Source organism: Haliotis cracherodii, unplaced genomic scaffold (genome assembly GCF_022045235.1).
Source record: "Haliotis cracherodii isolate W230 unplaced genomic scaffold, xgHalCrac1.p SCAF_8, whole genome shotgun sequence".
Classification (NCBI taxonomy): domain Eukaryota; kingdom Metazoa; phylum Mollusca; class Gastropoda; order Lepetellida; family Haliotidae; genus Haliotis; species Haliotis cracherodii.
In genome coordinates, this window is record NW_027266341.1 from 53,337,655 (window position 1) to 53,362,228 (window position 24,574).

Genomic DNA, 24,574 nt, shown 5'->3' on the forward strand with positions numbered 1-24,574 from the left:
GAGAGCTGTCCTCAGAGAATATCCCGTGTCACAATTGTCGCCACATAAACATTTAGAAGTGTCTGATCTTAAGGTAACCCCACCTATTTAGAAATCTTCTGCTAAGTGCAGATCATGAAACTGGGACACAGCAGCACAGCAATATAGAGGCAGCATTCACTTTTTAACAATATCCATATGAATTTATGTCACATGTTCGGAAATCTTGAGGATTTGGCCAATATTGCGATGCTGCTGTCGCCCATATATTATTAGCTGTAAGGAAGAAACACTGTAGAGAAAACAGACGACTTGTGTATACATTACAGAAACATTTATTCAGATGACCGAAAGTCGAAAGTAATATGCCTCAAAGGAGATCCAAAAACGGGCCAAAATTGTATAGAAAGTATGGTCTTGTGCCATGCTAATAAACCAAGAGGTTTGCCGAAAGGAAACTGAAGGTCGGGCCAAAACAGTGAGCCTAAAAATACGCCAAAAATACGCTAAGAGCGGGTATATGGAATGGTAGTCCCTCTCTCTCTCTCTCTCTCTCTCTCTCTCTCTCTCTCTCTCTCTCTCTCTCTCTCTCTCTCTCTCTCTCCCTCTCTCTCTCTCTCTCTCTCATACATGTATGCTCGTTCATTTACTCTAACTCTCACCTCTAACATACATACACTCTCCCTCTCATACATACAAACATACATACACACATTATTATGCATACATGCTCATTCACTCTCTCACACTCACACGCAAATACACACACATACATGCATACAGACAGAAACAGACAGACATGCCAATTCAATCTTTCATTTACTCTCACACACACGCACACATTACACACACACACAAACATACATATTCATTCAGTCTCTCTTTCTCACACACATATACATACACACACATGCATGTTCATTCAAACTTATATTTACACTCACACAAACGCACACATACATACATACATACATACATACATACATACATACATACATACATACATACATACATACATACATACATACATACATACATACATACATACATACATACATACCTGCTCATTCATTCACTCACTTGCACACATTCAGACATTAAAAGGATAAGGAGTCTAAGAGAAGATCTTCCTAAAGAAGGCAGCCGCTCTCGTCAGCGCCTTTCTAAGGGGATGAATCTCTCTGTCATCCACAAAGCTGTGGTCGTCGTCGTCCTCGTACACCCAGTAGTCACTGTCATCGTCGTCACTTGGGGCAGGATAGTAAGCGGCGTGGTTGATGGTGACAGGGGCGGGGAGCGTCTCACCGTAGACAGGGCGGGCCCAGAACGGAGTGAAGACGCTCAGGGGGTCGGGACAACGGGAAGGGGACACAGCCAGGGAACGCTACACATCGAGGGGTGGAGGGAGGGACAAAGGAAGTCAAGTCAGACAGAAATACGGGATAATTTTGCATAGAAAACGAATCACACTTTATTATAGGGACTGGGCAGACTTAATGTGCAACAAATCAGCTATACTAGACGGAAGAACTTATAGGGTGGGCAAGTAAAACTACATACACAGTCGGACTCCTCATCCTGAGACGGCCACAAACTCACAGCCGCAGGAGTGCCATAATAGCGAATTATGTCCTCCCGAGCTGAAAAAGAAAAACGAAAGCTAGCCTCAGTTAAATGTACGCCGACGGCTACGTTCAAAAAATCACAATTCATGACTTCTGACAGCTACAGTATGACACTCGACCTCGGCCCTTTGACACCTCGAAGTCCAAGTGTATGTAGGGTTACAGGCTGTGCTGCAAGACGACATTTAACCAATAAAATGGGCCAAACAGCTCCCTTTCACGGAAAACGGGTTATCTTACATCTGTACAACATCGCCCGACGCTATAATGTACGAACAGGTTTCATCTGAGAACCACATGTCAAGTTTACAATCTAACATTTTCAGTTATGACAATTGCAAATGGCGGCCGCCATCTTCAGTCCCGATACTGCTGCCTAACAACGACCAATTTCACGTCTAATTTAGCATGTTAATACTGTTAAGTGGAATAATTGTGATCTTAAATACCTTGAATGTGAAGCCTTGTATTCATCTTGGAAGAAGACACACTTGGAATGATACAGCAGTGAGCGAAACGTAGAGGTCAGCGGAGCAAAAGCGATCGTTTTTCTGTTGAAAACAGAAGGGACGTCGATAACGGCAACGGTAACTACGTTACGGAGTTCGAGGAGTCAGAACGAGGCTCATCGCCAGCTTCCGGCGTGGTAAAGCCTAATGGCATTGCCAAGGGTGAAAACTGCCGGGTTTATTTCGTCTGAACACCGGGATTAAGTTGTATCTTACAACTGAAACGTTGCCTACATCAGTTCATAGTTAAAAAAAATGTGCAGGTGAAACTAGGTGTTTTTCGTGCCTCCATTACTCGAAACAGGGTGAATTTTGTTCACTTTGATATGGACATTAACCTTAAACGTTTGCTAGGCCGAATAGCGATACCACATAACGACCCTCTATTATACTAACCTTCACAATACCTTTTACATTCGACAAACTGACACGGGCTAGCAGGCTAGTAAGAATGCACATCTCTGATAATCCATGTGGGATTTGGGAATTATTCCCTATCCTACAGGGATAAAATAAAAGTTAAATGGTACTGGTATTTTCCAACGTGTGCAGCGACAGTTCTTATTTGGTTTGATTTCTAATCTGGAAACACGATGACCACAGAAAATAGCTAATAGGAGAGAAAGATAAATGACAAGCATATTGGTTTTTACTACACTAGGCCTGAGGGGCCGACCATTTCATGTTCCTTTGGAAGGGGGAGTGGGCGACGTTGGATTTTGTATGGAGACTAGATATTTTTCAGCTGCAAATGCAAAATCAGTTATAAACAATGAGCCTAAATAAAACATTTTTCAAAAACCCACCTTGCAACAACGTATTTTTGGTGGCCGACATGTTCTTTTTGTCCAACATATGGAAGCCTAATTAGTTTTCAATCAACTTTGGAGACAATATATTTTTTTTCTGAAAAAATCCTAGCCACCCACACACTCACAGTCAGAGAAATCCTATTGACCGTCCCATTTTGGAAACCTTGATGTGGACGTACAGGGGTAGAATTCAGACCCCTTGTATCATTTAGGTATTTTTGTAGAATGCCAGATACGAATATTACGTCATATATATATATTAATCTACTCTTGCATACGAGTAGGTGTCAATATAGGCTTTCTACTTGCGCCTGGCCTCGGCCTATGTATAAAAGCATGCCCTCTGCAATTTCTGAAGACCACGGGCCAAAAGACAAGCAGTGAGGTGATGAGACGAGTGGAATCCAATATTGACTGAGGCGAAGGGAGATCACTCTCAACCCCTTGTCCGACTACTGCTATTAGTTGGGTGAAGTGCTCGTAATATATCCCATGTGGCGACACTTGTGTTTTAGAGAAGAAAGGCAATTCTCGATTCGCACTCCTTTAAAAGGAAGCCACGATTATTGTTACATTAGAAACGATTAGCTATTATATTGGAATATAAAATTTATTCCAGATAACAAAGTATCAGAGAGCTGTCCTCAGAGAATATCCCGTGTCACAATTGTCGCCACATAAACATTTAGAAGTGTCTGATCTTAAGGTAACCCCACCTATTTAGAAATCTTCTGCTAAGTGCAGATCATGAAACTGGGACACAGCAGCACAGCAATATAGAGGCAGCATTCACTTTTTAACAATATCCATATGAATTTATGTCACATGTTCGGAAATCTTGAGGATTTGGCCAATATTGCGATGCTGCTGTCGCCCATATATTATTAGCTGTAAGGAAGAAACACTGTAGAGAAAACAGACGACTTGTGTATACATTACAGAAACATTTATTCAGATGACCGAAAGTCGAAAGTAATATGCCTCAAAGGAGATCCAAAAACGGGCCAAAATTGTATAGAAAGTATGGTCTTGTGCCATGCTAATAAACCAAGAGGTTTGCCGAAAGGAAACTGAAGGTCGGGCCAAAACAGTGAGCCTAAAAATACGCCAAAAATACGCTAAGAGCGGGTATATGGAATGGTAGTCCCTCTCTCTCTCTCTCTCTCTCTCTCTCTCTCTCTCTCTCTCTCTCTCTCTCTCTCTCTCTCTCTCTCTCTCTCTCTCTCTCTCTCTCTCTCTCCCTCTCTCTCTCTCATACATGTATGCTCGTTCATTTACTCTAACTCTCACCTCTAACATACATACACTCTCCCTCTCATACATACAAACATACATACACACATTATTATGCATACATGCTCATTCACTCTCTCACACTCACACGCAAATACACACACATACATGCATACAGACAGAAACAGACAGACATGCCAATTCAATCTTTCATTTACTCTCACACACACGCACACATTACACACACACACAAACATACATATTCATTCAGTCTCTCTTTCTCACAAACATATACATACACACACATGCATGTTCATTCAAACTTATATTTACACTCACACAAACGCACACATACATACATACATACATACATACATACATACATACATACATACATACATACATACATACATACATACATACATACATACATACATACATACATGCTCATTCATTCACTCACTTGCACACATTCAGACATTAAAAGGATAAGGAGTCTAAGAGAAGATCTTCCTAAAGAAGGCAGCCGCTCTCGTCAGCGCCTTTCTAAGGGGATGAATCTCTCTGTCATCCACAAAGCTGTGGTCGTCGTCGTCCTCGTACACCCAGTAGTCACTGTCATCGTCGTCACTTGGGGCAGGATAGTAAGCGGCGTGGTTGATGGTGACAGGGGCGGGGAGCGTCTCACCGTAGACAGGGCGGGCCCAGAACGGAGTGAAGACGCTCAGGGGGTCGGGACAACGGGAAGGGGACACAGCCAGGGAACGCTACACATCGAGGGGTGGAGGGAGGGACAAAGGAAGTCAAGTCAGACAGAAATACGGGATAATTTTGCATAGAAAACGAATCACACTTTATTATAGGGACTGGGCAGACTTAATGTGCAACAAATCAGCTATACTAGACGGAAGAACTTATAGGGTGGGCAAGTAAAACTACATACACAGTCGGACTCCTCATCCTGAGACGGCCACAAACTCACAGCCGCAGGAGTGCCATAATAGCGAATTATGTCCTCCCGAGCTGAAAAAGAAAAACGAAAGCTAGCCTCAGTTAAATGTACGCCGACGGCTACGTTCAAAAAATCACAATTCATGACTTCTGACAGCTACAGTATGACACTCGACCTCGGCCCTTTGACACCTCGAAGTCCAAGTGTATGTAGGGTTACAGGCTGTGCTGCAAGACGACATTTAACCAATAAAATGGGCCAAACAGCTCCCTTTCACGGAAAACGGGTTATCTTACATCTGTACAACATCGCCCGACGCTATAATGTACGAACAGGTTTCATCTGAGAACCACATGTCAAGTTTACAATCTAACATTTTCAGTTATGACAATTGCAAATGGCGGCCGCCATCTTCAGTCCCGATACTGCTGCCTAACAACGACCAATTTCACGTCTAATTTAGCATGTTAATACTGTTAAGTGGAATAATTGTGATCTTAAATACCTTGAATGTGAAGCCTTGTATTCATCTTGGAAGAAGACACACTTGGAATGATACAGCAGTGAGCGAAACGTAGAGGTCAGCGGAGCAAAAGCGATCGTTTTTCTGTTGAAAACAGAAGGGACGTCGATAACGGCAACGGTAACTACGTTACGGAGTTCGAGGAGTCAGAACGAGGCTCATCGCCAGCTTCCGGCGTGGTAAAGCCTAATGGCATTGCCAAGGGTGAAAACTGCCGGGTTTATTTCGTCTGAACACCGGGATTAAGTTGTATCTTACAACTGAAACGTTGCCTACATCAGTTCATAGTTAAAAAAAATGTGCAGGTGAAACTAGGTGTTTTTCGTGCCTCCATTACTCGAAACAGGGTGAATTTTGTTCACTTTGATATGGACATTAACCTTAAACGTTTGCTAGGCCGAATAGCGATACCACATAACGACCCTCTATTATACTAACCTTCACAATACCTTTTACATTCGACAAACTGACACGGGCTAGCAGGCTAGTAAGAATGCACATCTCTGATAATCCATGTGGGATTTGGGAATTATTCCCTATCCTACAGGGATAAAATAAAAGTTAAATGGTACTGGTATTTTCCAACGTGTGCAGCGACAGTTCTTATTTGGTTTGATTTCTAATCTGGAAACACGATGACCACAGAAAACAGCTAATAGGAGAGAAAGATAAATGACAAGCATATTGGTTTTTACTACACTAGGCCTGAGGGGCCGACCATTTCATGTTCGTTTGGAAGGGGGAGTGGGCGACGTTGGATTTTGTATGGAGACTAGATATTTTTCAGCTGCAAATGCAAAATCAGTTATAAACAATGAGCCTAAATAAAACATTTTTCAAAAACCCACCTTGCAACAACGTATTTTTGGTGGCCGACATGTTCTTTTTGTCCAACATATGGAAGCCTAATTAGTTTTCAATCAACTTTGGAGACAATATATTTTTTTTCTGAAAAAATCCTAGCCACCCACACACTCACAGTCAGAGAAATCCTATTGACCGTCCCATTTTGGAAACCTTGATGTGGACGTACAGGGGTAGAATTCAGACCCCTTGTATCATTTAGGTATTTTTGTAGAATGCCAGATACGAATATTACGTCATATATATATATTAATCTACTCTTGCATACGAGTAGGTGTCAATATAGGCTTTCTACTTGCGCCTGGCCTCGGCCTATGTATAAAAGCATGCCCTCTGCAATTTCTGAAGACCACGGGCCAAAAGACAAGCAGTGAGGTGATGAGACGAGTGGAATCCAATATTGACTGAGGCGAAGGGAGATCACTCTCAACCCCTTGTCCGACTACTGCTATTAGTTGGGTGAAGTGCTCGTAATATATCCCATGTGGCGACACTTGTGTTTTAGAGAAGAAAGGCAATTCTCGATTCGCACTCCTTTAAAAGGAAGCCACGATTATTGTTACATTAGAAACGATTAGCTATTATATTGGAATATAAAATTTATTCCAGATAACAAAGTATCAGAGAGCTGTCCTCAGAGAATATCCCGTGTCACAATTGTCGCCACATAAACATTTAGAAGTGTCTGATCTTAAGGTAACCCCACCTATTTAGAAATCTTCTGCTAAGTGCAGATCATGAAACTGGGACACAGCAGCACAGCAATATAGAGGCAGCATTCACTTTTTAACAATATCCATATGAATTTATGTCACATGTTCGGAAATCTTGAGGATTTGGCCAATATTGCGATGCTGCTGTCGCCCATATATTATTAGCTGTAAGGAAGAAACACTGTAGAGAAAACAGACGACTTGTGTATACATTACAGAAACATTTATTCAGATGACCGAAAGTCGAAAGTAATATGCCTCAAAGGAGATCCAAAAACGGGCCAAAATTGTATAGAAAGTATGGTCTTGTGCCATGCTAATAAACCAAGAGGTTTGCCGAAAGGAAACTGAAGGTCGGGCCAAAACAGTGAGCCTAAAAATACGCCAAAAATACGCTAAGAGCGGGTATATGGAATGGTAGTCTCTCTCTCTCTCTCTCTCTCTCTCTCTCTCTCTCTCTCTCTCTCTCTCTCTCTCTCTCTCTCTCTCTCTCTCCCTCTCTCTCTCTCTCTCATACATGTATGCTCGTTCATTTACTCTAACTCTCACCTCTAACATACATACACTCTCCCTCTCATACATACAAACATACATACACACATTATTATGCATACATGCTCATTCACTCTCTCACACTCACACGCAAATACACACACATACATGCATACAGACAGAAACAGACAGACATGCCAATTCAATCTTTCATTTACTCTCACACACACGCACACATTACACACACACACAAACATACATATTCATTCAGTCTCTCTTTCTCACAAACATATACATACACACACATGCATGTTCATTCAAACTTATATTTACACTCACACAAACGCAAACATACATACATACATACATACATACATACATACATACATACATACATACATACATACATACATACATACATACATACATACATACATACATACATACATACATACATACCTGCTCATTCATTCACTCACTTGCACACATTCAGACATTAAAAGGATAAGGAGTCTAAGAGAAGATCTTCCTAAAGAAGGCAGCCGCTCTCGTCAGCGCCTTTCTAAGGGGATGAATCTCTCTGTCATCCACAAAGCTGTGGTCGTCGTCGTCCTCGTACACCCAGTAGTCACTGTCATCGTCGTCACTTGGGGCAGGATAGTAAGCGGCGTGGTTGATGGTGACGGGGGCGGGGAGCGTCTCACCGTAGACAGGGCGGGCCCAGAACGGAGTGAAGACGCTCAGGGGGTCGGGACAACGGGAAGGGGACACAGCCAGGGAACGCTACACATCGAGGGGTGGAGGGAGGGACAAAGGAAGTCAAGTCAGACAGAAATACGGGATACTTTTGCATAGAAAACGAATCACACTTTATTATAGGGACTGGGCAGACTTAATGTGCAACAAATCAGCTATACTAGACGGAAGAACTTATAGGGTGGGCAAGTAAAACTACATACACAGTCGGACTCCTCATCCTGAGACGGCCACAAACTCACAGCCGCAGGAGTGCCATAATAGCGAATTATGTCCTCCCGAGCTGAAAAAGAAAAACGAAAGCTAGCCTCAGTTAAATGTACGCCGACGGCTACGTTCAAAAAATCACAATTCATGACTTCTGACAGCTACAGTATGACACTCGACCTCGGCCCTTTGACACCTCGAAGTCCAAGTGTATGTAGGGTTACAGGCTGTGCTGCAAGACGACATTTAACCAATAAAATGGGCCAAACAGCTCCCTTTCACGGAAAACGGGTTATCTTACATCTGTACAACATCGCCCGACGCTATAATGTACGAACAGGTTTCATCTGAGAACCACATGTCAAGTTTACAATCTAACATTTTCAGTTATGACAATTGCAAATGGCGGCCGCCATCTTCAGTCCCGATACTGCTGCCTAACAACGACCAATTTCACGTCTAATTTAGCATCTTAATACTGTTAAGTGGAATAATTGTGATCTTAAATACCTTGAATTTGAAGCCTTGTATTCATCTTGGAAGAAGACACACTTGGAATGATACAGCAGTGAGCGAAACGTAGAGGTCAGCGGAGCAAAAGCGATCGTTTTTCTGTTGAAAACAGAAGGGACGTCGATAACGGCAACGGTAACTACGTTACGGAGTTCGAGGAGTCAGAACGAGGCTCATCGCCAGCTTCCGGCGTGATAAAGCCTAATGGCATTGCCAAGGGTGAAAACTGCCGGGTTTATTTCGTCTGAACACCGGGATTAAGTTGTATCTTACAACTGAAACGTTGCCTACATCAGTTCAGAGTTTGAAAAATATGTGCAGGTGAAACTAGGTGTTTTTCGTGCCTCCATTACTCGAAACAGGGTGAATTTTGTTCACTTTGATATGGACATTAACTTTAAACGTTTGCTAGGCCGAATAGCGATACCACATAACGACCCTCTATTATACTAACCTTCACAATACCTTTTACATTCGACAAACTGACACGGGCTAGCAGGCTAGTAAGAATGCACATCTCTGATAATCCATGTGGGATTTGGGAATTATTCCCTATCCTACAGAGATAAAATAAAAGTTAAATGGTACTGGTATTTTCCAACGTGTGCAGCGACAGTTCTTATTTGGTTTGATTTCTAATCTGGAAACACGATGACCACAGAAAATAGCTAATAGGAGAGAAAGATAAATGACAAGCATATTGGTTTTTACTACACTAGGCCTGAGGGGCCGACCATTTCATGTTCGTTTGGAAGGGGGAGTGGGCGACGTTGGATTTTGTATGGAGACTAGATATTTTTCAGCTGCAAATGCAAAATCAGTTATAAACAATGAGCCTAAATAAAACATTTTTCAAAAACCCACCTTGCAACAACGTATTTTTGGTGGCCGACATGTTCTTTTTGTCCAACATATGGAAGCCTAATTAGTTTTCAATCAACTTTGGAGACAATATATTTTTTTTCTGAAAAAATCCTAGCCACCCACACACTCACAGTCAGAGAAATCCTATTGACCGTCCCATTTTGGAAACCTTGATGTGGACGTACAGGGGTAGAATTCAGACCCCTTGTATCATTTAGGTATTTTTGTAGAATGCCAGATACGAATATTACGTCATATATATATATTAATCTACTCTTGCATACGAGTAGTTGTCAATATAGGCTTTCTACTTGCGCCTGGCCTCGGCCTATGTATAAAAGCATGCCCTCTGCAATTTCTGAAGACCACGGGCCAAAAGACAAGCAGTGAGGTGATGAGACGAGTGGAATCCAATATTGACTGAGGCGAAGGGAGATCACTCTCAACCCCTTGTCCGACTACTGCTATTAGTTGGGTGAAGTGCTCGTAATATATCCCATGTGGCGACACTTGTGTTTTAGAGAAGAAAGGCAATTCTCGATTCGCACTCCTTTAAAAGGAAGCCACGATTATTGTTACATTAGAAACGATTAGCTATTATATTGGAATATAAAATTTATTCCAGATAACAAAGTATCAGAGAGCTGTCCTCAGAGAATATCCCGTGTCACAATTGTCGCCACATAAACATTTAGAAGTGTCTGATCTTAAGGTAACCCCACCTATTTAGAAATCTTCTGCTAAGTGCAGATCATGAAATTGGGACACAGCAGCACAGCAATATAGAGGCAGCATTCACTTTTTAACAATATCCATATGAATTTATGTCACATGTTCGGAAATCTTGAGGATTTGGCCAATATTGCGATGCTGCTGTCGCCCATATATTATTAGCTGTAAGGAAGAAACACTGTAGAGAAAACAGACGACTTGTGTATACATTACAGAAACATTTATTCAGATGACCGAAAGTCGAAAGTAATATGCCTCAAAGGAGATCCAAAAACGGGCCAAAATTGTATAGAAAGTATGGTCTTGTGCCATGCTAATAAACCAAGAGGTTTGCCGAAAGGAAACTGAAGGTCGGGCCAAAACAGTGAGCCTAAAAATACGCCAAAAATACGCTAAGAGCGGGTATATGGAATGGTAGTCTCTCTCTCTCTCTCATACATGTATGCTCGTTCATTTACTCTAACTCTCACCTCTAACATACATACACTCTCCCTCTCACACATACAAACATACATACACACATTATTATGCATACATGCTCATTCACTCTCTCACACTCACACGCAAATACACACACATACATGCATACAGACAGAAACAGACAGACATGCCAATTCAATCTTTCATTTACTCTCACACACACGCACACATTACACACACACACAAACATACATATTCATTCAGTCTCTCTTTCTCACACACATATACATACACACACATGCATGTTCATTCAAACTTATATTTACACTCACACAAACGCACACATACATACATACATACATACATACATACATACATACATACATACATACATACATACATACATACATACATACATACATACATACATACATACCTGCTCATTCATTCACTCACTTGCACACATTCAGACATTAAAAGGATAAGGAGTCTAAGAGAAGATCTTCCTAAAGAAGGCAGCCGCTCTCGTCAGCGCCTTTCTAAGGGGATGAATCTCTCTGTCATCCACAAAGCTGTGGTCGTCGTCGTCCTCGTACACCCAGTAGTCACTGTCATCGTCGTCACTTGGGGCAGGATAGTAAGCGGCGTGGTTGATGGTGACAGGGGCGGGGAGCGTCTCACCGTAGACAGGGCGGGCCCAGAACGGAGTGAAGACGCTCAGGGGGTCGGGACAACGGGAAGGGGACACAGCCAGGGAACGCTACACATCGAGGGGTGGAGGGAGGGACAAAGGAAGTCAAGTCAGACAGAAATACGGGATAATTTTGCATAGAAAACGAATCACACTTTATTATAGGGACTGGGCAGACTTAATGTGCAACAAATCAGCTATACTAGACGGAAGAACTTATAGGGTGGGCAAGTAAAACTACATACACAGTCGGACTCCTCATCCTGAGACGGCCACAAACTCACAGCCGCAGGAGTGCCATAATAGCGAATTATATCCTCCCGAGCTGAAAAAGAAAAACGAAAGCTAGCCTCAGTTAAATGTACGCCGACGGCTACGTTCAAAAAATCACAATTCATGACTTCTGACAGCTACAGTATCCCACTCGACCTCGGCCCTTTGACACCTCGAAGTCCAAGTGTATGTAGGGTTACAGGCTGTGCTGCAAGACGACATTTAACCAATAAAATGGGCCAAACAGCTCCCTTTCACGGAAAACGGGTTATCTTACATCTGTACAACATCGCCCGACGCTATAATGTACGAACAGGTTTCATCTGAGAACCACATGTCAAGTTTACAATCTAACATTTTCAGTTATGACAATTGCAAATGGCGGCCGCCATCTTCAGTCCCGATACTGCTGCCTAACAACGACCAATTTCACGTCTAATTTAGCATCTTAATACTGTTAAGTGGAATAATTGTGATCTTAAATACCTTGAATGTGAAGCCTTGTATTCATCTTGGAAGAAGACACACTTGGAATGATACAGCAGTGAGCGAAACGTAGAGGTCAGCGGAGCAAAAGCGATCGTTTTTCTGTTGAAAACAGAAGGGACGTCGATAACGGCAACGGTAACTACGTTACGGAGTTCGAGGAGTCAGAACTAGGCTCATCGCCAGCTTCCGGCGTGGTAAAGCCTAATGGCATTGCCAAGGGTGAAAACTGCCGGGTTTATTTCGTCTGAACACCGGGATTAAGTTGTATCTTACAACTGAAACGTTGCCTACATCAGTTCAGAGTTAAAAAAAATGTGCAGGTGAAACTAGGTGTTTTTCGTGCCTCCATTACTCGAAACAGGGTGAATTTTGTTCACTTTGATATGGACATTAACCTTAAACGTTTGCTAGGCCGAATAGCGATACCATATAACGACCCTCTATTATACTAACCTTCACAATACCTTTTACATTCGACAAACTGACACGGGCTAGCAGGCTAGTAAGAATGCACATCTCTGATAATCCATGTGGGATTTGGGAATTATTCCCTATCCTACAGAGATAAAATAAAAGTTAAATGGTACTGGTATTTTCCAACGTGTGCAGCGACAGTTCTTATTTGGTTTGATTTCTAATCTGGAAACACGATGACCACAGAAAATAGCTAATAGGAGAGAAAGATAAATGACAAGCATATTGGTTTTTACTACACTAGGCCTGAGGGGCCGACCATTTCATGTTCGTTTGGAAGGGGGAGTGGGCGACGTTGGATTTTGTATGGAGACTAGATATTTTTCAGCTGCAAATGCAAAATCAGTTATAAACAATGAGCCTAAATAAAACATTGTTCAAAAACCCACCTTGCAACAACGAATTTTTGGTGGCCGACATGTTCTTTTTGTCCAACATATGGAAGCCTAATTAGTTTTCAATCAACTTTGGAGACAATATATTTTTTTTCTGAAAAAATCCTAGCCACCCACACACTCACAGTCAGAGAAATCCTATTGACCGTCCCATTTTGGAAACCTTGATGTGGACGTACAGGGGTAGAATTCAGACCCCTTGTATCATTTAGGTATTTTTGTAGAATGCCAGATACGAATATTACGTCATATATATATATTAATCTACTCTTGCATACGAGTAGGTGTCAATATAGGCTTTCTACTTGCGCCTGGCCTCGGCCTATGTATAAAAGCATGCCCTCTGCAATTTCTGAAGACCACGGGCCAAAAGACAAGCAGTGAGGTGATGAGACGAGTGGAATCCAATATTGACTGAGGCGAAGGGAGATCACTCTCAACCCCTTGTCCGACTACTGCTATTAGTTGGGTGAAGTGCTCGTAATATATCCCATGTGGCGACACTTGTGTTTTAGAGAAGAAAGGCAATTCTCGATTCGCACTCCTTTAAAAGGAAGCCACGATTATTGTTACATTAGAAACGATTAGCTATTATATTGGAATATAAAATTTATTCCAGATAACAAAGTATCAGAGAGCTGTCCTCAGAGAATATCCCGTGTCACAATTGTCGCCACATAAACATTTAGAAGTGTCTGATCTTAAGGTAACCCCACCTATTTAGAAATCTTCTGCTAAGTGCAGATCATGAAATTGGGACACAGCAGCACAGCAATATAGAGGCAGCATTCACTTTTTAACAATATCCATATGAATTTATGTCACATGTTCGGAAATCTTGAGGATTTGGCCAATATTGCGATGCTGCTGTCGCCCATATATTATTAGCTGTAAGGAAGAAACACTGTAGAGAAAACAGACGACTTGTGTATACATTACAGAAACATTTATTCAGATGACCGAAAGTCGAAAGTAATATGCCTCAAGGGAGATCCAAAAACGGGCCAAAATTGTATAGAAAGTATGGTCTTGTGCCATGCTAATAAACCAAGAGGTTTGCCGAAAGGAAACTGAAGGTCGGGCCAAAACAGTGAGCCTAAAAATACGCCAAAAATACGCTAAGAGCGGGTATATGGAATGGTAGTCTCTCTCTCTCTCTCTCATACATGTATGCTCGTTCATTTACTCTTACTCTCACCTCTAACATACATACACTCTCCCTCTCACACATACAAACATACATACACACATTATTATGCATACATGCTCATTCACTCTCTCACACTCACACGCAAATACACACACATACATGCATACAGACAGACACGCCAATTCAATCTTTCATTTACTCTCACACACACGCACACATTACACACACACACAAACATACATATTCATTCAGTCTCTCTTTCTCACACACATATACATACACACACATGCATGTTTATTCAAACTTATATTTACACTCACACAAACGCACACATACATACATACATACATACATACATACATACATACATACATACATACATACATACATACATACATACATACATACATACATACATACCTGCTCATTCATTCACTCACTTGCACACATTCAGACATTAAAAGGATAAGGAGTCTAAGAGAAGATCTTCCTAAAGAAGGCAGCCGCTCTCGTCAGCGCCTTTCTAAGGGGATGAATCTCTCTGTCATCCACAAAGCTGTGGTCGTCGTCGTCCTCGTACACCCAGTAGTCACTGTCATCGTCGTCACTTGGGGCAGGATAGTAAGCGGCGTGGTTGATGGTGACAGGGGCGGGGAGCGTCTCACCGTAGACAGGGCGGGCCCAGAACGGAGTGAAGACGCTCAGGGGGTCGGGACAACGGGAAGGGGACACAGCCAGGGAACGCTACACATCGAGGGGTGGAGGGAGGGACAAAGGAAGTCAAGTCAGACAGAAATACGGGATAATTTTGCATAGAAAACGAATCACACTTTATTATAGGGACTGGGCAGACTTAATGTGCAACAAATCAGCTATACTAGACGGAAGAACTTATAGGGTGGGCAAGTAAAACTACATACACAGTCGGACTCCTCATCCTGAGACGGCCACAAACTCACAGCCGCAGGAGTGCCATAATAGCGAATTATGTCCTCCCGAGCTGAAAAAGAAAAACGAAAGCTAGCCTCAGTTAAATGTACGCCGACGGCTACGTTCAAAAAATCACAATTCATGACTTCTGACAGCTACAGTATGACACTCGACCTCGGCCCTTTGACACCTCGAAGTCCAAGTGTATGTAGGGTTACAGGCTGTGCTGCAAGACGACATTTAACCAATAAAATGGGCCAAACAGCTCCCTTTCACGGAAAACGGGTTATCTTACATCTGTACAACATCGCCCGACGCTATAATGTACGAACAGGTTTCATCTGAGAACCACATGTCAAGTTTACAATCTAACATTTTCAGTTATGACAATTGCAAATGGCGGCCGCCATCTTCAGTCCCGATACTGCTGCCTAACAACGACCAATTTCACGTCTAATTTAGCATCTTAATACTGTTAAGTGGAATAATTGTGATCTTAAATACCTTGAATGTGAAGCCTTGTATTCATCTTGGAAGAAGACACACTTGGAATGATACAGCAGTGAGCGAAACGTAGAGGTCAGCGGAGCAAAAGCGATCGTTTTTCTGTTGAAAACAGAAGGGACGTCGATAACGGCAACGGTAACTACGTTACGGAGTTCGAGGAGTCAGAACGAGGCTCATCGCCAGCTTCCGGCGTGGTAAAGCCTAATGGCATTGCCAAGGGTGAAAACTGCCGGGTTTATTTCGTCTGAACACCGGGATTAAGTTGTATCTTACAACTGAAACGTTGCCTACATCAGTTCATAGTTAAAAAAAATGTGCAGGTGAAACTAGGTGTTTTTCGTGCCTCCATTACTCGAAACAGGGTGAATTTTGTTCACTTTGATATGGACATTAACCTTAAACGTTTGCTAGGCCGAATAGCGATACCACATAACGACCCTCTATTATACTAACCTTCACAATACCTTTTACATTCGACAAACTGACACGGGCTAGCAGGCTAGTAAGAATGCACATCTCTGATAATCCATGTGGGATTTGGGAATTATTCCCTATCCTACAGGGATAAAATAAAAGTTAAATGGTACTGGTATTTTCCAACGTGTGCAGCGACAGTTCTTATTTGGTTTGATTTCTAATCTGGAAACACGATGACCACAGAAAATAGCTAATAGGAGAGAAAGATAAATGACAAGCATATTGGTTTTTACTACACTAGGCCTGAGGGGCCGACCATTTCATGTTCGTTTGGAAGGGGGAGTGGGCGACGTTGGATTTTGTATGGAGACTAGATATTTTTCAGCTGCAAATGCAAAATCAGTTATAAACAATGAGCCTAAATAAAACATTTTTCAAAAACCCACCTTGCAACAACGTATTTTTGGTGGCCGACATGTTCTTTTTGTCCAACATATGGAAGCCTAATTAGTTTTCAATCAACTTTGGAGACAATATATTTTTTTTCTGAAAAAATCCTAGCCACCCACATACTCACAGTCAGAGAAATCCTATTGACCGTCCCATTTTGGAAACCTTGATGTGGACGTACAGGGGTAGAATTCAGACCCCTTGTATCATTTAGGTATTTTTGTAGAATGCCAGATACGAATATTACGTCATATATATATATTAATCTACTCTTGCATACGAGTAGGTGTCAATATAGGCTTTCTACTTGCGCCTGGCCTCGGCCTATGTATAAAAGCATGCCCTCTGCAATTTCTGAAGACCACGGGCCAAAAGACAAGCAGTGAGGTGATGAGACGAGTGGAATCCAATATTGACTGAGGCGAAGGGAGATCACTCTCAACCCCTTGTCCGACTACTGCTATTAGTTGGGTGAAGTGCTCGTAATATATCCCATGTGGCGACACTTGTGTTTTAGAGAAGAAAGGCAATTCTCGATTCGCACTCCTTTAAAAGGAAGCCACGATTATTGTTACATTAGAAACGATTAGCTATTATATTGGAATATAAAATTTATTCCAGATAACAAAGTATCAGAGAGCTGTCCTCAGAGAATATCCCGTGTCACAATTGTCGCCACATAAACATTTAGAAGTGTCTGATCTTAAGGTAACCCCACCTATTTAGAAATCTTCTGCTAAGTGCAGATCATGAAACTGGGACACAGCAGCACAGCAATATAGAGGCAGCATTCACTTTTTAACAATATCCATATGAATTTATGTCACATGTTCGGAAATCTTGAGGATTTGGCCAATATTGCGATGCTGCTGTCGCCCATATATTATTAGCTGTAAGGAAGAAACACTGTAGAGAAAACAGACGACTTGTGTATACATTACAGAAACATTTATTCAGATGACCGAAAGTCGAAAGTAATATGCCTCAAAGGAGATCCAAAAACGGGCCAAATTTGTATAGAAAGTATGGTCTTGTGCCATGCTAATAAACCAAGAGGTTTGCCGAAAGGAAACTGAAGGTCGGGCCAAAACAGTGAGCCTAAAAATACGCCAAAAATACGCTAAGAGCGGGTATATGGAATGGTAGTCCTCTCTCTCTCTCTCTCTCTCTCTCTCTCTCTCTCTCTCTCTCTCTCTCTCTCTCTCTCTCTCTCTCTCTCTCTCTCTCTCTCTCTCTCTCTCATACATGTATGCTCGTTCATTTACTCTAACTCTCACCTCTAACATACATACACTCTCCCTCTCATACATACAAACATACATACACACATTATTATGCATACATGCTCATTCACTCTCTCACAATCACACGCAAATACACACACATACATGCATACAGACAGAAACAGACAGACATGCCAATTCAATCTTTCATTTACTCTCACACACACGCACACATTACACACACACACACAAACATACATATTCATTCAGTCTCTCTTTCTCACACACATATACATACACACACATGCATGTTCATTCAAACTTATATTTACACTCACACAAACGCACACATACATACATACATACATACATACATACATACATACATACATACATACATACATACATACATACATACATACATACATACATACATACATACATACATACATACATACCTGCTCATTCATTCACTCACTTGCACACATTCAGACATTAAAAGGATAAGGAGTCTAAGAGAAGATCTTCCTAAAGAAGGCAGCCGCTCTCGTCAGCGCCTTTCTAAGGGGATGAATCTCTCTGTCATCCACAAAGCTGTGGTCGTCGTCGTCCTCGTACACCCAGTAGTCACTGTCATCGTCGTCACTTGGGGCAGGATAGTAAGCGGCGTGGTTGATGGTGACAGGGGCGGGGAGCGTCTCACCGTAGACAGGGCGGGCCCAGAACGGAGTGAAGACGCTCAGGGGGTCGGGACAACGGGAAGGGGACACAGCCAGGGAACGCTACACATCGAGGGGTGGAGGGAGGGACAAAGGAAGTCAAGTCAGACAGAAATACGGGATAATTTTGCATAGAAAACGAATCACACTTTATTATAGGGACTGGGCAGACCTAATGTGCAACAAATCAGCTATACTAGACGGAAGAACTTATAGGGTGGGCAAGTAAAACTACATACACAGTCGGACTCCTCATCCTGAGACGGCCACAAACTCACAGCCGCAGGAGTGCCATAATAGCGAATTATGTCCTCCCGAGCTGAAAAAGAAAAACGAAAGCTAGCCTCAGTTAAATGTACGCCGACGGCTACGTTCAAAAAATCACAATTCATGACTTCTGACAGCTACAGTATGACACTCGACCTCGGCCCTTTGACACCTCGAAGTTCAAGTGTATGTAGGGTTACAGGCTGTGCTGCAAGACGACATTTAACCAATAAAATGGGCCAAACAGCTCCCTTTCACGGAAAACGGGTTATCTTACATCTGTACAACATCGCCCGACGCTATAATGTACGAACAGGTTTCATCTGAGAACCACATGTCAAGTTTACAATCTAACATTTTCAGTTATGACAATTGCAAATGGCGGCCGCCATCTTCAGTCCCGATACTGCTGCCTAACAACGACCAATTTCACGTCTAATTTAGCATGTTAATACTGTTAAGTGGAATAATTGTGATCTTAAATACCTTGAATGTGAAGCCTTGTATTCATCTTGGAAGAAGACACACTTGGAATGATACAGCAGTGAGCGAAACGTAGAGGTCAGCGGAGCAAAAGCGATCGTTTTTCTGTTGAAAACAGAAGGGACGTCGATAACGGCAACGGTAACTACGTTACGGAGTTCGAGGAGTCAGAACGAGGCTCATCGCCAGCTTCCGGCGTGGTAAAGCCTAATGGCATTGCCAAGGGTGAAAACTGCCGGGTTTATTTCGTCTGAACACCGGGATTAAGTTGTATCTTACAACTGAAACGTTGCCTACATCAGTTCATAGTTAAAAAAAATGTGCAGGTGAAACTAGGTGTTTTTCGTGCCTCCATTACTCGAAACAGGGTGAATTTTGTTCACTTTGATATGGACATTAACCTTAAACGTTTGCTAGGCCGAATAGCGATACCACATAACGACCCTCTATTATACTAACCTTCACAATACCTTTTACATTCGACAAACTGACACGGGCTAGCAGGCTAGTAAGAATGCACATCTCTGATAATCCATGTGGGATTTGGGAATTATTCCCTATCCTACAGGGATAAAATAAAAGTTAAATGGTACTGGTATTTTCCAACGTGTGCAGCGACAGTTCTTATTTGGTTTGATTTCTAATCTGGAAACACGATGACCACAGAAAATAGCTAATAGGAGAGAAAGATAAATGACAAGCATATTGGTTTTCACTACACTAGGCCTGAGGGGCCGACCATTTCATGTTCGTTTGGAAGGGGGAGTGGGCGACGTTGGATTTTGTATGGAGACTAGATATTTTTCAGCTGCAAATGCAAAATCAGTTATAAACAATGAGCTTAAATAAAACATTTTTCAAAAACCCACCTTGCAACAACGTATTTTTGGTGGCCGACATGTTCTTTTTGTCCAACATATGGAAGCCTAATTAGTTTTCAATCAACTTTGGAGACAATATATTTTTTTTCTGAAAAAATCCTAGCCACCCACACACTCACAGTCAGAGAAATCCTATTGACCGTCTCATTTTGGAAACCTTGATGTGGACGTACAGGGGTAGAATTCAGACCCCTTGTATCATTTAGGTATTTTTGTAGAATGCCAGATACGAATATTACGTCATATATATATATTAATCTACTCTTGCATACGAGTAGGTGTCAATATAGGCTTTCTACTTGCGCCTGGCCTCGGCCTATGTATAAAAGCATGCCCTCTGCAATTTCTGAAGACCACGGGCCAAAAGACAAGCAGTGAGGTGATGAGACGAGTGGAATCCAATATTGACTGAGGCGAAGGGAGATCACTCTCAACCCCTTGTCCGACTACTGCTATTAGTTGGGTGAAGTGCTCGTAATATATCCCATGTGGCGACACTTGTGTTTTAGAGAAGAAAGGCAATTCTCGATTCGCACTCCTTTAAAAGGAAGCCACGATTATTGTTACATTAGAAACGATTAGCTATTATATTGGAATATAAAATTTATTCCAGATAACAAAGTATCAGAGAGCTGTCCTCAGAGAATATCCCGTGTCACAATTGTCGCCACATAAACATTTAGAAGTGTCTGATCTTAAGGTAACCCCACCTATTTAGAAATCTTCTGCTAAGTGCAGATCATGAAACTGGGACACAGCAGCACAGCAATATAGAGGCAGCATTCACTTTTTAACAATATCCATATGAATTTATGTCACATGTTCGGAAATCTTGAGGATTTGGCCAATATTGCGATGCTGCTGTCGCCCATATATTATTAGCTGTAAGGAAGAAACACTGTAGAGAAAACAGACGACTTGTGTATACATTACAGAAACATTTATTCAGATGACCGAAAGTCGAAAGTAATATGCCTCAAGGGAGATCCAAAAACGGGCCAAAATTGTATAGAAAGTATGGTCTTGTGCCATGCTAATAAACCAAGAGGTTTGCCGAAAGGAAACTGAAGGTCGGGCCAAAACAGTGAGCCTAAAAATACGCCAAAAATACGCTAAGAGCGGGTATATGGAATGGTAGTCCCTCTCTCTCTCTCTCTCTCTCTCTCTCTCTCTCTCTCTCTCTCTCTCTCTCTCTCTCTCTCTCTCTCTCTCTCTCCTCTCTCTCTCTCTCTCTCTCTCATACATGTATGCTCGTTCATTTACTCTAACTCTCACCTCTAACATACATACACTCTCCCTCTCATAAATACAAACATACATACACACATTATTATGCATACATGCTCATTCACTCTCTCACACTCACACGCAAATACACACACATACATGCATACAGACAGAAACAGACAGACATGCCAATTCAATCTTTCATTTACTCTCACACACACGCACACATTACACACACACACAAACATACATATTCATTCAGTCTCTCTTTCTCACACACATATACATACACACACATGCATGTTCATTCAAACTTATATTTACACTCACACAAACGCACACATACATACATACATACATACATACATACATACATACATACATACATACATACATACATACATACATACATACATACATACATACATACATACATACATACATACCTGCTCATTCATTCACTCACTTGCACACATTCAGACATTAAAAGGATAAGGAGTCTAAGAGAAGATCTTCCTAAAGAAGGCAGCCGCTCTCGTCAGCGCCTTTCTAAGGGGATGAATCTCTCTGTCATCCACAAAGCTGTGGTCGTCGTCGTCCTCGTACACCCAGTAGTCACTGTCATCGTCGTCACTTGGGGCAGGATAGTAAGCGGCGTGGTTGATGGTGACAGGGGCGGGGAGCGTCTCACCGTAGACAGGGCGGGCCCAGAACGGAGTGAAGACGCTCAGGGGGTCGGGACAACGGGAAGGGGACACAGCCAGGGAACGCTACACATCGAGGGGTGGAGGGAGGGACAATGGAAGTCAAGTCAGACAGAAATACGGGATAATTTTGCATAGAAAACGAATCACACTTTATTATAGGGACTGGGCAGACTTAATGTGCAACAAATCAGCTATACTAGACGGAAGAACTTATAGGGTGGGCAAGTAAAACTACATACACAGTCGGACTCCTCATCCTGAGACGGCCACAAACTCACAGCCGCAGGAGTGCCATAATAGCGAATTATGTCCTCCCGAGCTGAAAAAGAAAAACGAAAGCTAGCCTCAGTTAAATGTACGCCGACGGCTACGTTCAAAAAATCACAATTCATGACTTCTGACAGCTACAGTATCCCACTCGACCTCGGCCCTTTGACACCTCGAAGTCCAAGTGTATGTAGGGTTACAGGCTGTGCTGCAAGACGACATTTAACCAATAAAATGGGCCAAACAGCTCCCTTTCACGGAAAACGGGTTATCTTACATCTGTACAACATCGCCCGACGCTATAATGTACGAACAGGTTTCATCTGAGAACCACATGCCAAGTTTACAATCTAACATTTTCAGTTATGACAATTGCAAATGGCGGCCGCCATCTTCAGTCCCGATACTGCTGCCTAACAACGACCAATTTCACGTCTAATTTAGCATGTTAATACTGTTAAGTGGAATAATTGTGATCTTAAATACCTTGAATGTGAAGCCTTGTATTCATCTTGGAAGAAGACACACTTGGAATGATACAGCAGTGAGCGAAACGTAGAGGTCAGCGGAGCAAAAGCGATCGTTTTTCTGTTGAAAACAGAAGGGACGTCGATAACGGCAACGGTAACTACGTTACGGAGTTCGAGGAGTCAGAACGAGGCTCATCGCCAGCTTCCGGCGTGGTAAAGCCTAATGGCATTGCCAAGGGTGAAAACTGCCGGGTTTATTTCGTCTGAACACCGGGATTAAGTTGTATCTTACAACTGAAACGTTGCCTACATCAGTTCAGAGTTTGAAAAAAATGTGCAGGTGAAACTAGGTGTTTTTCGTGCCTCCATTACTCAAAACAGGGTGAATTTTGTTCACTTTGATATGGACATTAACCTTAAACGTTTGCTAGGCCGAATAGCGATACCACATAACGACCCTCTATTATACTAACCTTCACAATACCTTTTACATTCGACAAACTGACACGGGCTAGCAGGCTAGTAAGAATGCACATCTCTGATAATCCATGTGGGATTTGGGAATTATTCCCTATCCTACAGGGATAAAATAAAAGTTAAATGGTACTGGTATTTTCCAACGTGTGCAGCGACAGTTCTTATTTGGTTTGATTTCTAATCTGGAAACACGATGACCACAGAAAATAGCTAATAGGAGAGAAAGATAAATGACAAGCATATTGGTTTTTACTACACTAGGCCTGAGGGGCCGACCATTTCATGTTCCTTTGGAAGGGGGAGTGGGCGACGTTGGATTTTGTATGGAGACTAGATATTTTTCAGCTGCAAATGCAAAATCAGTTATAAAGAATGAGCCTAAATAAAACATTTTTCAAAAACCCACCTTGCAACAACGCATTTTTGGTGGCCGACATGTTCTTTTTGTCCAACATATGGAAGCCTAATTAGTTTTCAATCAACTTTGGAGACAATATATTTTTTTTCTGAAAAAATCCTAGCCACCCACACACTCACAGTCAGAGAAATCCTATTGACCGTCCCATTTTGGAAACCTTGATGTGGACGTACAGGGGTAGAATTCAGACCCCTTGTATCATTTAGGTATTTTTGTAGAATGCCAGATACGAATATTACGTCATATATATATATATTAATCTACTCTTGCATACGAGTAGGTGTCAATATAGGCTTTCTACTTGCGCCTGGCCTCGGCCTATGTATAAAAGCATGCCCTCTGCAATTTCTGAAGACCACGGGCCAAAAGACAAGCAGTGAGGTGAGGAGACGAGTGGAATCCAATATTGACTGAGGCGAAGGGAGATCACTCTCAACCCCTTGTCCGACTACTGCTATTAGTTGG

The 24,574-nt window shown here is 42.1% G+C and overlaps 6 protein-coding genes across 7 annotated transcripts; all 6 read right to left on the minus strand.

The window, feature by feature from the left end:
* Positions 1-595: 595 nt before the first annotated feature.
* LOC139450402 (uncharacterized) lies at positions 596-1,885 on the minus strand. The gene is made up of 2 exons (XM_071232093.1): positions 1,540-1,885; positions 596-1,363 (listed from the first exon to the last, which is right to left on the minus strand). The coding sequence occupies exons 1-2, from the start codon at positions 1,690-1,692 to the stop codon at positions 1,094-1,096; spliced, it is 423 nt and encodes a 140-aa protein (XP_071088194.1). The 5' UTR covers positions 1,693-1,885; the 3' UTR covers positions 596-1,093.
* A 2,725-nt stretch (positions 1,886-4,610) lies between these two features.
* Positions 4,611-5,447, minus strand: LOC139450547 (uncharacterized). The gene is made up of 2 exons (XM_071232287.1): positions 5,102-5,447; positions 4,611-4,925 (listed from the first exon to the last, which is right to left on the minus strand). The coding sequence occupies exons 1-2, from the start codon at positions 5,252-5,254 to the stop codon at positions 4,656-4,658; spliced, it is 423 nt and encodes a 140-aa protein (XP_071088388.1). The 5' UTR covers positions 5,255-5,447; the 3' UTR covers positions 4,611-4,655.
* Positions 5,448-8,102: 2,655 nt separating this feature from the next.
* LOC139450671 (uncharacterized) lies at positions 8,103-9,200 on the minus strand. The gene is made up of 3 exons (XM_071232469.1): positions 9,176-9,200; positions 8,662-8,741; positions 8,103-8,485 (listed from the first exon to the last, which is right to left on the minus strand). The coding sequence occupies exons 1-3, from the start codon at positions 9,198-9,200 to the stop codon at positions 8,216-8,218; spliced, it is 375 nt and encodes a 124-aa protein (XP_071088570.1). The 3' UTR covers positions 8,103-8,215.
* A 5,886-nt stretch (positions 9,201-15,086) lies between these two features.
* Positions 15,087-15,932, minus strand: LOC139450541 (uncharacterized). Its single transcript, XM_071232284.1, has 2 exons — positions 15,587-15,932; positions 15,087-15,410 (listed from the first exon to the last, which is right to left on the minus strand). Exons 1-2 carry the CDS (start codon positions 15,737-15,739, stop codon positions 15,141-15,143), a joined length of 423 nt encoding a protein of 140 aa, XP_071088385.1. The 5' UTR covers positions 15,740-15,932; the 3' UTR covers positions 15,087-15,140.
* Positions 15,933-18,438: 2,506 nt separating this feature from the next.
* On the minus strand, positions 18,439-19,304 carry LOC139449912 (uncharacterized). The gene is made up of 2 exons (XM_071231512.1): positions 19,152-19,304; positions 18,439-18,975 (listed from the first exon to the last, which is right to left on the minus strand). Exons 1-2 carry the CDS (start codon positions 19,302-19,304, stop codon positions 18,706-18,708), a joined length of 423 nt encoding a protein of 140 aa, XP_071087613.1. The 3' UTR covers positions 18,439-18,705.
* Positions 19,305-19,609: 305 nt separating this feature from the next.
* LOC139449909 (uncharacterized) lies at positions 19,610-22,869 on the minus strand. 2 transcript variants are annotated; one of them, XR_011652200.1, is made up of 2 exons: positions 22,717-22,791; positions 19,610-19,767 (listed from the first exon to the last, which is right to left on the minus strand). XR_011652200.1 is itself a non-coding variant. In XM_071231510.1 (2 exons), exons 1-2 carry the CDS (start codon positions 22,867-22,869, stop codon positions 22,271-22,273), a joined length of 423 nt encoding a protein of 140 aa, XP_071087611.1. In that variant the 3' UTR covers positions 21,892-22,270. The 2 variants fall into 2 exon arrangements, 1 of the variants encoding a protein (XP_071087611.1); XM_071231510.1 differs by lacking the exon at positions 19,610-19,767 and adding an exon at positions 21,892-22,540 and having other exon boundaries at positions 22,717-22,869.
* Between the last annotated feature and the right edge of the window lie 1,705 nt (positions 22,870-24,574).